Below are 14880 nucleotides of genomic sequence, written 5' to 3'. Positions count from 1 at the left end.
TTTTTGATCTTCATCTCAGGTAGCAAAATATTTTGGACAGACATCAGGCTACAGTTACACCTGTTTGAATATAATGTCTTTAGCCTTATCCTGGGGTCAGAACAGAAGTCAGGGAAAAGCCGGAAGGATTCTTTCCCCTACTTTTAATTTGTATCTCAACCTTGGCTTAACTTCTTGATCATTTAAACAAATTCAGGAATGCAACAAATCAGTACATGTTATCTCAGAAATGAGTGCTTGTCAAAATATGCCTCAGTTTAGGGATAAAAAGACAAAATATGAGCAGGGGGAGAAATAATCTCACTGAGAGTACATATGGTTCACCCCTTTTACCCTTTTTAGACAACATCAGCTAGCTATTGATCATTCATACTGATTTGTTTTATGTGGCAATTAGACAGCTTTCCATCAAGCTGGTGTTATTCTACACTTTCCAGTGCATTTCCCCATCAATTTCCTTATCACACAAAAGGTCTGATGGAGGTGTGGAAGTGGGTTTGTTGCACAAGAGTCCAAATCAACTTTACTTGTGCAGCTTGGGTTTGCCAGTATGTGGCTGAATACCAGCCCAAAATAACAAAGTCTGGAAGCGCTCCATCTTTCTAATGAAGGCCGCAAAGCAGTTCTAGGAATAGGTGAGGTTCCTGCTTTTCAGTGGACTTGACTAGACAGTATTACCCATAGGCACTAGGGGTGCAGGGCACCCGGGCGCCGGGCTCTCAGGGACACCAGGCCAGGAGTCCGGGGCCCAAGAGTTGAGTCCGGGGAAGAGCCCACCTGTCGGTTGTGGGCTCTTCTGCTGCCGCAGGTTCAGGGGCGACCGAGCCAGTGAGACGCTGAGGCAGCCGGCCGGCTCTACCCTCCTGCACGCCTAGGACTGGGCAACTGGGGGGGGGCCACGCCTGGCAGATCTTTGCACACCCAGCACTGCATATGCTTAAGACAGCCCTGCAACTAGATGGCCCTTTCGATCCCTTCCAACTCTACGCTTCTTTGCTTCTAATTAGGGGAAATGTTTTAAGCTTCGTTCAGTACTCTTTTGCCTGTAATATTTAATTATCACCATACTAGAAAGCAGTAGCCTGGTTAAACTGAAATGCATGGCACGTTTATGCCCACAGGTGAAATCACAGGTGTTTTGACCTCTGCTGCTCTGGTTGCTGTTGCGCTGCCAGGAAACAAGCCATAATTTTGCTAAGCATTTCATCCAAACCTAAAGCAGTTCCTCTCCAAACAAACCATGAGTCGTAATCATAACCAAGGTTTTCTCCTGGCTTTGGGGGAAACAAACGACAAGGTCAGGTTCAGACATAATGCTAAGCCAGACTGTGATTTGTTTCATGGCAGTAGCAGCAGGAGTAGGGAGGAGCAAAGCACCTGCAATTTCAACAGCATGCAGAAACATGCTGTACATTCACATAAGATAGTTAATTTTAATTATGGTGCACAGTGCAGATGAGACCAGGAGCTTTTTCTCCCTGGTACCCTATGGAGGGAAGCAAATGGCTGCCATGGACAAGATCCTTTGTACTGTATACGCTAATGTGAGGTAGAGATTACTTGCCTAAAATGGATTTGGTTTATCATGTTTTTTTATGACTGTGGTTATCATCATGTGATAACTTCATTTGAAATTCTGCTGTATTGCCTAATGCCTTTAAAATAGGGTAGCAATATTAGCAAGGTTTGTTCCTGGTCAGCTTATCACCATGTGAATACGGTCTAACTTGATTGTCTGAATTCTTGCTTGAATGTCCAGATGAAACAGACTATAAAAAAGAAGCCTCCCAGAATTACACATGCACACAAAACAGCTGTAGTCTTTCTGTCATTGACCCATGGCTATCTAGAAGGGGGAAGGATGAGCAGAAATGCTCATGACTTCCCTAAGGAGCAAGGAATACTGTTCAAATGTTTAACATCTCAGCTTAAAGATGTAGCCACAGTAACAGCCAACCTCACCCTGGAATTATGTTGGAAATTATTAGTTATTATTATTATTAATATCTCGCTCACCATAAAAAATTCTGAAACATTAGACATTAAAATTTTCCCAATGCAGGGTTGCCTTCAGATCTCTTCTAAAAGTCAGATACAGTGGTGCCTCGCTTAACGAATGCCCTGCTTAACGAAATTTCCGCTTAACGAAAGGATTTTTCGAGCGGAGGTTGCCTCGCTAGACGAATTTGTTTTATGAAAAATCCGTCTGGCGAATCGCGGTTTCCCATAGGAATGCATTGAAATTCAATTAATGCGTTCCTATGGGCAAAAAAAATCAAAAAAAAATCAATGCATTCCTATGGGATTCGCTAGACGAATTTTTCGTTATAAGAAAAGACCCGTGGAACGAATTAATTTCGTCTAGCGAGGCACCACTGTAGTTGTTTATTTCCTTGGCATCCGAGGGGAGGACGTTCCACAGGGTGGGTGCCACTACCAAGAAGGCCCTCTGCCTGGTTCCCTATAACCTCACTTCTCACAGGGAGGGAACCGCCAGAAGGCCCTCGGCACTGGACCTCAGTGTCCAGGCAGAACGATGGGGGTGGAGATGCTCCTTCAGGTATAATGGGCCGAGGCCATTTAGGGCTTTAAAGGTCAGCACCAACACTATGAATTGTGCTCGGAAATGTACTGGGAGCAAATTTAGGTCTTTCAGGACCGGTGTTATATGGTTTCGGCAGTCACCAGTCTAGCTCCCGTGTTCTGGATTAGTTGTAGTTTCCGGGTCACCTTCAAAGGTAGCGTCACATAGAGTGCATTGTAGTAGTCCAAGCGGGAGATAACTAGAGCATGCACCACTCTGGCAAGACAGTCTGCGGAGAGGTAGGGTCTCAGCCGGCATACCAGATGGAGCTGATAAACAGCTGCCCTGGACACAGAATTGACCTGCGCCTCCATGGACAGCTGTGAGTCCAAAATGACTCCCAGGCTGTGCACCTGGTCCTTCAGGGGCACAGTGACCCCATTCAGGACCAGGGAGTCCCCCACACCCTCCTGCCCCCTGCCCCCCCAAACAGTAGTGTACTTCTGTCTTGTCAGGATTCAACCTCAATCTTTTAGCCACCATCCATCCTCCAACCGCCTCTGGGCACTCACATAGGACCTTCACCGCCTTCACTGGTTCCGATTTAAGAGAAAGGTAGAGCCAGGTATCATCCTCATATTGATGAACACTCAGCCCAAAATCTCTCTCAACGGCTTCATATAGATGTTTTTTAACATGGGAGAGAGGACAAAACCCTGAGGCACCCCACAAGTGAGAGCCTAGGGGTCTGAACACACATCCCCCAACACCACTTTCTGGACACACATTGCTGTGGGTCATCCCTGTGATTCCCCCCACCCTGTCCCGATCCATGACGTATCCCGCCCCTCCTCCCTCCAACGCCTTGGCTCATCCCTGTGTTTCAGTAGGATACCCTTCCCTCTGTTTTCCCTGGGGAGTGTTGTCCCCTCCCCCCCTGTACGTCCATACATTGACCCCTGCACACGCATCGTGAACATTTTTTTATATTTAGATTAAAAATATTTGAAATAAGAACATGAGAAGCAGAAGTTATTATTGTTTAATTTTATTTTTGGAGTTGTCATTTATTTTGGTGGGTATTGTGTGATTTGGGCGTTGTTGTGTGTTTGGGGGGGGTTGGTGTGGTTTTTTTTGTTTTTTTGTTATTTGGATTTTCTAATTTTGGAGTAGGTGACCCAGAGAACCCAGAGAACTACTTTAATAATCCCGACTGGGGGGGGGGGGTCAAATAGCGAAGACCCACAGCCCCGTAGCAACAGAAGGCGAGTTCCAAAGCGCCCGAGCTGTTTGGTCCCATAAAAAACCCAGGAAGTGGCAAGGGGAAGGTAGGAGATTGTAAATCAAGGGGCCATTGCAAATATCCAAGGACTTAAACTGGGGGGAGAAAGTGCATGGTTGTTTTTTAAAGACACAGAAGCTTGCAATCAGTCATAGTATAAAGCCTAGGTTAAAAGGGGCTCGACTGCCCTTACTTAAAATGGCCACTGGAGCCTCACATGTGACACACCCGCTAAATTTTAAAGTAGAAACCCCTTGCCGTGCCCCCAAGTGCATTGCTGTGGGTTATCTCCCCCCCCCCCGGGCCTAGTGGGGGCCTGGCAGCCAGGTAGAGGCCTACATAAAACAAAGGCTGTGCTGCGGCCTGCGATGCGGGTGCTCGCCCTCCCCCCCCCCAGGCCTAGTGGGGGCCTGGCAGCCCCCTCACTATTTAAGGTATGAAAGCTGTGCTTTTTGGGGGGGGAATTTATGCCAGATCCCGCACTGATGGGCAAGGTACGCTTTGTCCTAATTTCATGCAATTTGGTTCAGTGGTTACGGAAAAAGGCTGTGACCTCTGCACATGCAATGCCTACATTTTTATCACCACAATCTAGGCTCAGAATCCTTACTGAACGCTTGCACAGCACAATGCCAGATCAGAACCCAGAAACAGTAAGGTTTTAAAGAGGAACAAACGTCCTTGCGTTCTCACGTTCACAGGTCACCCCCAACAAGGGTCACCATGAAGGAGGGGCAGCTACGTTTGATAAAGTTAAGGAAAAGGTAAAGGGAGTAAATAGTGATAGAGCTCACACAACCCTCTCTGGGCAAACTCTGGGGGATCGAGTCGGGGAGGATAGAAAAGAGTTTTTGGTTGCTGTGGTTGAAGGAGCCTGCCCACTAACCCGTGTTTCCCCATTATACTCACTTCCGCATGCGCTGTTCCTGGCGATCCCGGGATCTCTTTACTGGTTGTTTAAGGCCAGCCTGATCGAGCTTTGCTTCCTCTGGTTAGCCCTGCTGGAACTCCAGTTATTTCCAGACCCTGGGATTGCTGGAGGACTGGTGGCTCCTCCTGGCAAAATGGCCTGGTGCGCACTGGGCCAGCAGTCCTTCCTCGCTTCCAGAATCTGGGCAACCAAAAGTCCCATCTGGGGTGCCATCTGTTGTAAACAAAATCTGCCCTTATTCCCTTATGGGGTAGGTACACAAGATCCCTTATAGAGTCCTTTGTAGGTTCTCCATCAGTAGGAGAAAATAACAGAGGCCAACCAGAGAATATTGAGAAGCAAAGCAGCTAATGAGCCTGATCTTTATTAAACTGTTGCAACAGGGTGCTCCCCACACACAGGAGAGAAGAGGAGGACCACGAACCATATGTGCTTGCCCTTAAATATCCATTTTGAAATTCCCTGCCCTGGAGCTCAAGACCACCCCTCCATACATACATCCATACATACATCACAGAAACGATGTAGCCCAAGACCACCCCCTAGATAGATCATACCTACATCATAGAAAAGGTGGTCTGCAACATAAATTTGAATGTTGTTGTTGTTTTTCCTGTCCGCCAAGTTATCTAATAATGCCTTATCTGATTGCCTTTCCTGGTAGTCTGGCCATTCCTTTGAGATGGTAAGTACTTAATTCCTGAGACAATGGGAAGGTTCCCTCACCCCCTCCCTCCTTGCAGAGAAACATTTGGTCAGTTTGGGAGTCGAAATGTTTCAGGACTGTCTTCCTGTGCTGTTTCAGACATGTGGTTTATATATTTATGAACGTGATTGCTTGGTACATTTATGAACATTTATTATATATCTAAGATCTTATAATTCTTAAAACAGTAGTGTTCTTGAATCAGCTCAATTAGACTGCATACACACCATACATTTAAAGCACATTCCTCCCTGCCCCGTCCCCCCCTAAAAAAAAAAAAGAATCCTGGGAAGTATAGTTTACCCCTCACCCAGCTACAGCTCCCAGTACCCTTAACAAACTACATTACCCAGGTTCATTTGGGGAAAATCCATGTGCTTTAAATGTGTTTTAAATGTATGGTGTGTTTGCATGCAGCAAGCCAGATGCAGAATCAATTTCTGCTATAATTTGAGTTTGCTCCCTCAGTAAAGAAGGAGGACTCTTTGGGAAAAGTGAATGAACTGACATTGCACAATGTGTACTCTCCCAATTAAGGGAGCAGCCTAAGCTCCATGACTGACACTTCCTTGGGGTTAACCCAAAACTGACAACTTTGCATGGAGGGAGCAAGAAACAAGGATTGCTGCACAGCAGGGGCATTCTTCTCATTTAGTAGCAGAACCTCCTTCCTCTTGTTCTCCGGCACTGAGCCTCAAGGAGCCACTAGGCACGTAGAAGCATGTACCTCGGCTGGTTCCTCTTTCAGTTTGTGGCAGCAAAGGGAAGGCTCTTGAACTCAGCTGCATCCTTGCTTGTTCACTGCTGGACTCATTGCCTCGGAGGCAGATGATGAAGCAACCAAATTTTGCTCCCTGTTTTGCAAGAGCTGCAGGGTTGGTTTGTTATGTTCATTAAACCTCAAGATCTGAATTTCGATAAAGCAGGCAGTCTTCCTGGCCCAGCAACAATCACAAGGAAGGCAGCATGGACAGGTGCAGAAGGAGAATGGGGTCATAACAACCAGTCTCCAACCAAACGAAGACCCAAGGTCAAGCCCAGTCATGTGTCAAGATTGTAATCAAATGCCTTTAGTTCCCAGGATGCTATGCACTGGTGAGTCTAGGCAGAAGCTGCAGATTTACCAATTCTACTGCTTGAAGGAAGTAAATTAAAAGAACTGAGCTACCTTACTGTCATTTCCCGCCTCCCTGCCATTTTATCTAACACATGGCAGTTAGAATTGTTTTCTTAACAATTAAATGTAACTGAGGCAGGACAATGCTTTGGGCACCTCTACCCTATTCTTTATTGTGGGTCAATGGGAGTTGACCTACTATTGATTAGCTGCTTCTATAGTTAAAAGATTAGGAAGTTTGAGCTTGACAATTTAAGCAATAGATATGTTTGTTGCGTGTACACCAGTGGGAAATGTAGGCAAAATACACAATGGCATATATGTAGCTAGGATTTATTGGGGGCAGGCTTTATGCTTGGGAGGGGCAGAACCTCAAGTATTTTGTATTGATTTACTTGTTTTAGGGGGGCAGCTTCCCCTCCCTAACCCCCCCCAGTTATGCCCAGAGGAGCTTGTGGCTGCTTTGCTCCTCCCTGGTCTCTTTTGTGCCATGGCACACTAAGCTAAGGCAAGGTTTGACCTAGTGGCTCATGGTCAAGCTTTTTTATTTTTTTCAAATAATATTTATTAATTTTCAAACATTGCAAATTACAAAAATTCACAAAAACAAAAAGAATAAAAACATAAAAAAGAAAAACATATCAATTCTAACATTTTAATTAACATTGTAGACTTTCTCGATTCCCCTCATACTGGGTCCATTTTTAACTCCAAATTAAGCAATTTTCATTTATTATCTTGAATCATTCTAACACATTTTTTCATTATCTCACAACTATTTCTATTCTTAAAAGCATTGACTATCTTCCACCCATAATTCATCTTAGTCCAAATCTACCGTAAATTTATTTTCCCATCCATCTATCCTCTATTTCTCCCCTTAGCCTCAAATTTATACCCAAAATTTTTCCATATATTCAAATATTATTTCTTTTATCATTATAACATTTAAACACTTAAATCTAATTCAGCCCCCCTCCCCTGGACTGAGGGTCTCCCAGATGAATCAGCCAGTTCCATAGGCCATGCCAGTTTCGGGCCATCTTGATTAGTCAGAAAATAACATCCATTAGTACTCGTCACCCCACTCCCGCTCTTTCACCACCTCTCCACCTCTCTCCTTTCTTCGTCCCCTGCTGCCTCCCCAATTTCCTAGCTGTTGCACAATATCATCCAACTACATTTCCACTTTTCAGCCCTGTCTCAATTTTGGTTCCCCTTAAGTTCTGGCCCCAGCATGGATCCTGTCCTCCCTCTCTTACTGGGAGGGCATTATTCCATGCTGGTTCTTCTTTGAAGGCTCTTTGAATCAAGCATGAGTCCTGTTTTCCCCCTCTCACTGAGGGAACAATGTTCCATGCAGCTTCTTCATCATCTTTGAATTCAATTACATTGTCCAGGACTGATGATTGTTCATCTTGCTTCTCTTCATACTTTGTTGGGATTAGTCCTTTTTCACTTTCCGCACAGTTCTGTTTCATTTTATCAATTTGTGTAATATTCTGACGCAGTTCACTTTTAAAATCCAAAAGCAATTCCAAAAGTTCCTTTTGAAAGTCAATAAAGTCAGATGATGTTGTGTCTACTGACATCCTGGTCATCTCCAATTTTGTGGGAACAGCACAGATTACAAGCAGGAAATGGCGCAGTTCGTATTTCCAAACTTCAGAAACAGAAATTATGCCCAATCTGGTTACAAACTCTCATTTTTAATTCTTCTTCATATCTTAAAACTCATATATCCATTTATGAAAAGAGCATCTGTCAAACTTCTTATTCACAACCTTATATTTTACGCTCTCTTCAATGTTGACAGCTTTCAGTCTCAAAGAGATAAACAAATTCCATCCTATTGTGATGTCATAATGGCGGCTCGCTGATCCCTCCAGGGACCCCTCTCCAGCTTCCAGGGGGACTTTCCCTAGACCAAATTAAAGAACCTTTACAGGGATTTTGCAAAGTTCAACCTTTCTTCCCTTTACCCTGCCTTAGGGGGAAAGTTTTAAGTCCGATTTTTGGTAATTAAAAACTTCCTGTCAGCTTCCCGGCTTCGGGCAAGTTAACTGCATCTCAAATCACTCAATGGGGGAAATCGACTTCCTTTTTTAATCTCCTCCCGTGTCCAAATCTTTTCAATTAAAATTTTTTAAAGCGTTTTCCTTTACTCACGGAGTCCAATGTTTTCAAATCCTTTGAGTCTGGAAAAATCCACCACTCCACAGGCTGCCGGCTCAGAGCTTCACGTTGCGAGGGTAGCAGATTAACTCAAGGCACCACGTCTCCACTCCGCTCGCTCTCGGCTCCCTTAATAGGGCTTACCGGGGAGCGGAGGAGACAGAAAAAGGGGCTGCTGAGTCCCCACGTCTCCAAAACGCTCGATCTGGAGCTCTTTCAGGGGTCCACGGCGCTCTCGCGGCTCCCCCCTCCCTCACAGCACTAGAGAATCTCGGAGCTTGAGATTCTCCCGCTGGTCAGCAATGGCGGTAGACTGGACAGAAGTCATGGTCAAGCTCTTTTAAGCTGTGATGGCCATGTGGAACCTTAAGGTTCAGAGACAATATGTCTCTGAGCAGCACCTGTTGTGAAACAAGAGCAGGAGAGGTCTACTGCCTTTGTGTCATGCTTGGGAATTAACCAGAAGCAGCTGCTTGTCTATTCTGGGAATCAGGATACTGGCCCAGATGCACCTTTGATGTACCCACCAAGGCTTTTCTTGTGTTCTTATGAACAGTCAAAGGCACCATAAGAAATGAGAAAACTTTGCCACAATGAAAGCAATTTGTGTGCCCATGTCTTTCTTTAGCGCCTTAAAGCTCTAAACATGAAATGTGCAGTTTCCTGCTGCCTTCAGCTGAAGAAATAGAAGCAGGAGCTATTGCAGTCATTATCAGAGTTGGGCTGGGTTAAAAGTGTTTGGGGCAATGAAGCCTTGGGTGATGGGGAGAAGGATGTTCCCCCTCACCTATACAAAGCTTTCATTGTAAAAATTAACCCCACCCAATGCCAGGTTTTTTTTTGTTTTTGTTTTTTTGGATGAATGGAGAAGAAATGGGACTTTCCCCCTTGTGCAGAATTTGGCCTTGAAGCCATACGTACATCATGACTCACCCTGTGACTTCTTCACAGAATGTTGCAGCTATGGCTGCCCAAGCGAGTTAATGGGCAGGAAAGCAAGCTCTCTGAGACTAGATACAATTTCACTTCTTGTTTCTCTGTTATTGTTGTTTGTCCATGGTTCTCAGGTCATGGGATCAGAAACTTGAGGGAAATATGTTTTTCATTTAAAAACCACTAGTTGTCCTCTTCTCACACATGAACCTGTTTGTAGCACTAAAATGTAGGGGTTTTCCAATCTAGAATCATTCCTTCTTGTCCTCAACATGCTGCCTTCAATTTAGATTGATTCTGGACCCTGTTAACCGTGTTTATGGAAGACAATCTTACTCGGCTACGAGTGATCGCCAAATAATAAGAAGAAGAAGACGAAGGCATTTAAAAGCCCTCCTCTTGATTAGCTTATCCGTGCCTTTTCCTCTCTGCTTTGTGGGTCTTTTATTCGCATGCCACTTACTTCCATTGGCAGTTGCAGTCCACAAAATGAGGTTTTGAAAAAGGAAAACAATCTGCAGGCTCGTTCCTCCTCTCCCACAGTTACCGGTGCTTCATTTGTGTGCAGGTCTGGAAGTTTGAGTCTAGCACAAAGATGCCTCCAGGGGGTGTGTGACTGAATGTGCCTGCTCAACTTGGCTGCGACAAATAGACAGAGGTGGAGGTGGAGACGACGAGAAATGCTGACTAGAGGAATGAATGGGAAAACATGAGTTTTCAGGAGTCTTTCCCCAAGTAAAATCTAGTCCCGGACTAGATTAAAAATGAAACAGCTAGGTGCAAACTTAATGGCAAGTTGGTTAAGACCTTAGACAGCAACGGCATCAGTATGTGTGAGAGACAGAAATCAATATTATGTGACTCCCACAATCTGAACTTCCCATGGTAAGCTTGAGGCTGTTTGCAGCAGTGTGGTGGTGGAAGCTGAAATGAGTGTATTCTCTAATTTTGTGTCATGCCCACCATTACATCCATTTTGTGACTGATGCCCACAGCACTTTCTGAAAATTCAAAATGTATGCTCTGGTCCAATAAGTTTGGCGACCCCTGAGCTCAACCATGTCGCCACCCACAGCTTACTTTCCCACAGTCTGCCTGCTTCCTCCCACCCCCAAATGTCAGGACACACTTCTTCTCAGCCAACCTCCAACAGTTGAAGAACTTTCAGATGATCGGAAAGCACAGGACGGATCCAGCAGATGCTCTACTTGTGCTCCTGTTGGATATGTGATTGAGGTAGTCTGTCCATCATCACATGTAATTTGATCCTGAGTAAGAGTAAGAATTTCAGTTATTTCTCTTCCCTTTCCAGGTTCCTGGGACATGGAGAGCTTTGTGGATTATTCTCACCTTGGGACCCCTGTGGCTTCAACCCAGTTTATCACTAAGAACTACAGCAACTAGCAAGAGCGACAGCAATATTCCCCTTTCGGCTGAAATGCTTGGCTTGATCTCTTTTTCTCTTTGAAAACTAAGAGTGAATCATCTCCATGCAGCACCAGGCTGTTGATGTGACTTGCCAGCTCAGAGGACATCCTAGAGGTTGCTGTGATTTAGTCTTACAATTCCAACCTTCTTCCAGTTCACTTTGGCATGAAGAGTAGCATGTAAACGACTCTCGCTTTCCAGGCATTTTGCAGTATATGGGATGGAGGCAGAATCTGCAGGACTTGTGTGGAGCTGAATGTGTCCTTAGGGTTCTTTTTATATTAACCTGGATCAAAATGACAACAGACTGGTTCCAACAGTTGCTTTTCTAACTAACCTATTATTACACATCTCTGCCACTAACCAGCTAGATTCCTGGAGGATGGGTCTTCTCTTGAAATCATAACCATGCATGTTTTCCAGCAAGCCAGGTTGTGCTCCCGTTATACTAACACTGTTTGCACAAAAAGAAAACAGAGCTTATGGCTCTGGAATCCACTGGTTACATCTGCCCCACTCAGGGTTTATCCACACTTAGCTTTCCCCTGCTCTTTCCAGGCTCTATAGCTCCATGTATGAGTGCCCCCCTTTTTTTCTTTGCTCCGAAGCTTTCCAAATATGTTCTTGAAAGCTGAATTGGAGCAAACAGCAAACAATGGAAAACCCAAATTGTCATTTTCTCCAATTCAGCTTCAAAGAGCAGGTTTTTGTGGGGGAAGCTGCAGAGCAGGGGGAAATTGTGCTCAGACACCAAACTTTAACACACGGACCTATGCCTAGAAAGAACAGGGCAAAAGGTAAGCATGCATGAGCCTTCAGCATGTTTAATAATATGAATTTGTCTCAGACTAATTATTTCTTAAGTCAGGTATAAACGAGAGACCCTCTAGTGCAACCCACAAAATATCATCGTCTAAGTAGCGGCAGTATCAGAAAATAGAATATATCCAGCAACTGGAGACTTTCAAATCATTTGAGTTCTATCTAATGCTGACAAAGTTTTAAGAGCCTCAGCAGGAATTTTCTTTCCTATCCAAGCTGTTTTTAACTGTTACTATTATTGAAAGGCCCAATCAGAGTTTCAGCCATGTGTCCTGGAGCTGCACAGACACTTCTTGCTTTAGGTATTTCATTGGCACTAAATTGCCCACCTCGACTCTTTTATAGTACTTCCCTTCATGGTTGTCTTTCCAGACATTATGGTGTTTCCGTGTGTGTGTGTTTGCCCCACCCCCAAGTAGTAATACCTACTATGCATTGCAGCAATCACAATAAAGCAACAGCAGGATTTGACTCTGCTTTCCTTTTCCAGGGTTGTGAAACAATCTCATTCTTGCAGCACCTGGCATGTTTCAGTGTATAAAACCATAGCCAAAACAGTAAAACATCAACCATCAACTTGACTGTGTAAAAGACTCCGGGTTCAATTCCTGCCCTGCCTTGCCCTGGTAAGGCTGGGAGAAACTTTGGTCTGAAACACAGACTGGACAGTTGATCAGTGTAGACAAGACATTCTCAAAGCGTGGTGCCTGGACTGCTGGTGCTCCATGAACTCCATTGATATGGTCTATGCTGGAAAAGTTGCAGCAAGGAAATCTGTCCTGGACTCTGCACTTGTTTTATTTTTTTCTAGCAGAGATTGAGACTGTTTTGACCAGTGCAAGATTATTGAACCAGTTAGCAACGTCCTGGTCTTTGGCATGCAACTATTGTATCAGGGCACTGGTGCAATCTATGATAAGGTTACCAGATATTTTTCAATGAATCCGGGGGCGCAATACATACATACATACATACATACATACATACATACATACATACATACATACTACACGTTGATGCTGCAGTGATGGCGGCGGCAGAGGGGCGGCTGTCACCTTCACCTCAACCGCCATGTTTCCCCTTCCTCCGAGGCTTCTATCTCCTTTCTCCATGAGCCTGGGCAGCCCCTGAGATGTTGGTTCTTTGGTGGTGATGGGGAAGCGGTGCACGGTGGGTCAGGGATGGAAGGTGGAGAAGGAGGGCTGAGAGCGGTGGTGGTGAGGCTGGGGCAGCGCATTGCCTCCCTTCCCATCGGAGCAGCCCCATCCCAACTCCTCCTTGCGTGCAAGCAGGAGGGGGAGGGGGTCCCTCAGCTGGGAAGGGAAGCTTCCCGTTGCCTAATTGAGAGATCCCTGCCCCCTCCTGCTTGCACGCAAGCTGATAGGTAGCGTGAAGCCTCCCTTCACAGCTGAGAGATCCCAGCCCCGCTCCTGCTTGCATGCAAGTAGGAATTGAGAAGCTGCTCCGATAGGCAGCATGAAGCCTCCCTTCACAGCTTAGTTGCTGGGTCAGGGAAGGTGGAGGCAGCCCGGAAGCTGCATCTTAGAGCCCCTGCACCACCATCCTATGGGGACTTCCGAGCAGCTCCTAAAGCTAGCCAGAGCCAACTGCTCCGGGCTGCTGAGACTGCCACTACTGCATTTCCTGGGGACATTAGATGAAATCTGGGGACATTTCAGGGATGGAATTTATCCAGGGACTTATTCGCAAATCCAGGGACGCCTGGTAACCCTAATCTATGAATCTTTCTCTTACCATTTACCAGTTAAAGTGCCTCTTTTCAGTGGCCTGGCTTAGGACCTGTGAATTTCAATCAGATTTTTGATGATGGTGCTGATGCTGAAGAAAACAACAAAGACCATTTTATTTTTCCTCATATTTAATACAGAAGCAAAACAAGTGAAGCTCTACAATGTAGAATGACAAAGTTTATTAAGTGGTCTGACAAAACCCTCAGCAATTTTCAAGTGGTCTGCAGGGGTGGGAGGGGGCAGTGGTGTAGCATAGGGGCTATTGGGGCTCCCGTTGGGCGCACATTGGGGGGAGGGCATGATCCAAGCAGGGTCCCCCCCCCAAGATCTGTGAGGGCTGGGTAAGTGGAAAGTGAAGAGCACCCTCTATGCCCCATGCTTGCCCAGTGGTGAGGGCTGAGTGAGCGCACTCTGCCCCTGCCTGGCGCATGTACACTCACCCTGGACGCCCCTAGCAGGGGAAGGAGTTTAAGAACTTCTGGTGAAGAGAATACTGAGATAGGTGGACCAAGGGACTGACTTGGGTATAAGGCACTTTCCTGTGATTTCTCTCCAGGAAGAAAAGTGTCTTTCTGCCTAGCAGAGCCTTGCTGACTCAGTCATCCTAACAGGACCAACAATTATGGATAACACACATTGCCACAGCAAGGCCATGAATCAAAACAGCAAAATGCAGCTTATAGGTGCATGCTTCTTCAGGGATGAGTCTCCCCACCATGTTTCAGTATGATACAGCAGCTAACCTTCAGCATTTTGCACTAGATGCAGCTTCCAGGACATCTTCAAGAGCAGCCCCACACAGAGCACATTGCCCCATCTAATTGTGGATTCTGGAGCATAGATAATAGTGACCAGGTGAGCCTGGTCCAGAAATGGCCACAGCTGATGAACCAGCCAGGCCTTGGCCCATGCATTCCTATGTATTTCTTGCTTCCTGGGGCCACTTGGGTCTCTCATGTCATGATATGCATTTCCGACCCACAGCATTTCTAGGTCTCATGAATGTCTGTCATGGTTCCATTTCCAGAGCGATGCAAGCTTCGTAAGGACTGGTTCTTAGCATAGATGAGGGAAAGAGGAAGCTTTGGCTTGTAACAGACCACAAGCAAAGAGGAAGAAAGTCCAAAACACACAACCCTAGTTGCTTTGTGAGTTAAAATTAGAAGCAAGAGGAAATGACAGTTCAGCATGTCATGGAAGTCAGCTAAAGT

The 14880-nt window shown here is 45.5% G+C and overlaps 1 protein-coding gene across 3 annotated transcripts in view; it reads left to right on the top strand.

The window, feature by feature from the left end:
- Positions 1–12405, top strand: part of PEBP4 (phosphatidylethanolamine binding protein 4) — a 251323-nt gene extending 238918 nt beyond the window's left edge. For all 3 annotated transcript variants that reach the window (XM_035139114.3, XM_088657825.1, XM_088657824.1), the window contains one exon: positions 10981–12405. In XM_035139114.3, coding sequence (XP_034995005.1) covers positions 10981–11072 — 92 coding nt within the window. In that variant the 3' untranslated portion in view covers positions 11073–12405. The remainder of the gene's footprint in view (positions 1–10980) is intronic.
- Positions 12406–14880: the final 2475 nt, after the last annotated feature.

This window comes from Zootoca vivipara, chromosome 14, assembly GCF_965207765.1.
Source record: "Zootoca vivipara chromosome 14, rZooViv2.hap1.1, whole genome shotgun sequence".
NCBI classification, from domain to species: domain Eukaryota; kingdom Metazoa; phylum Chordata; class Lepidosauria; order Squamata; family Lacertidae; genus Zootoca; species Zootoca vivipara.
This window is presented reverse-complemented; position numbering and strand designations above follow the sequence as displayed.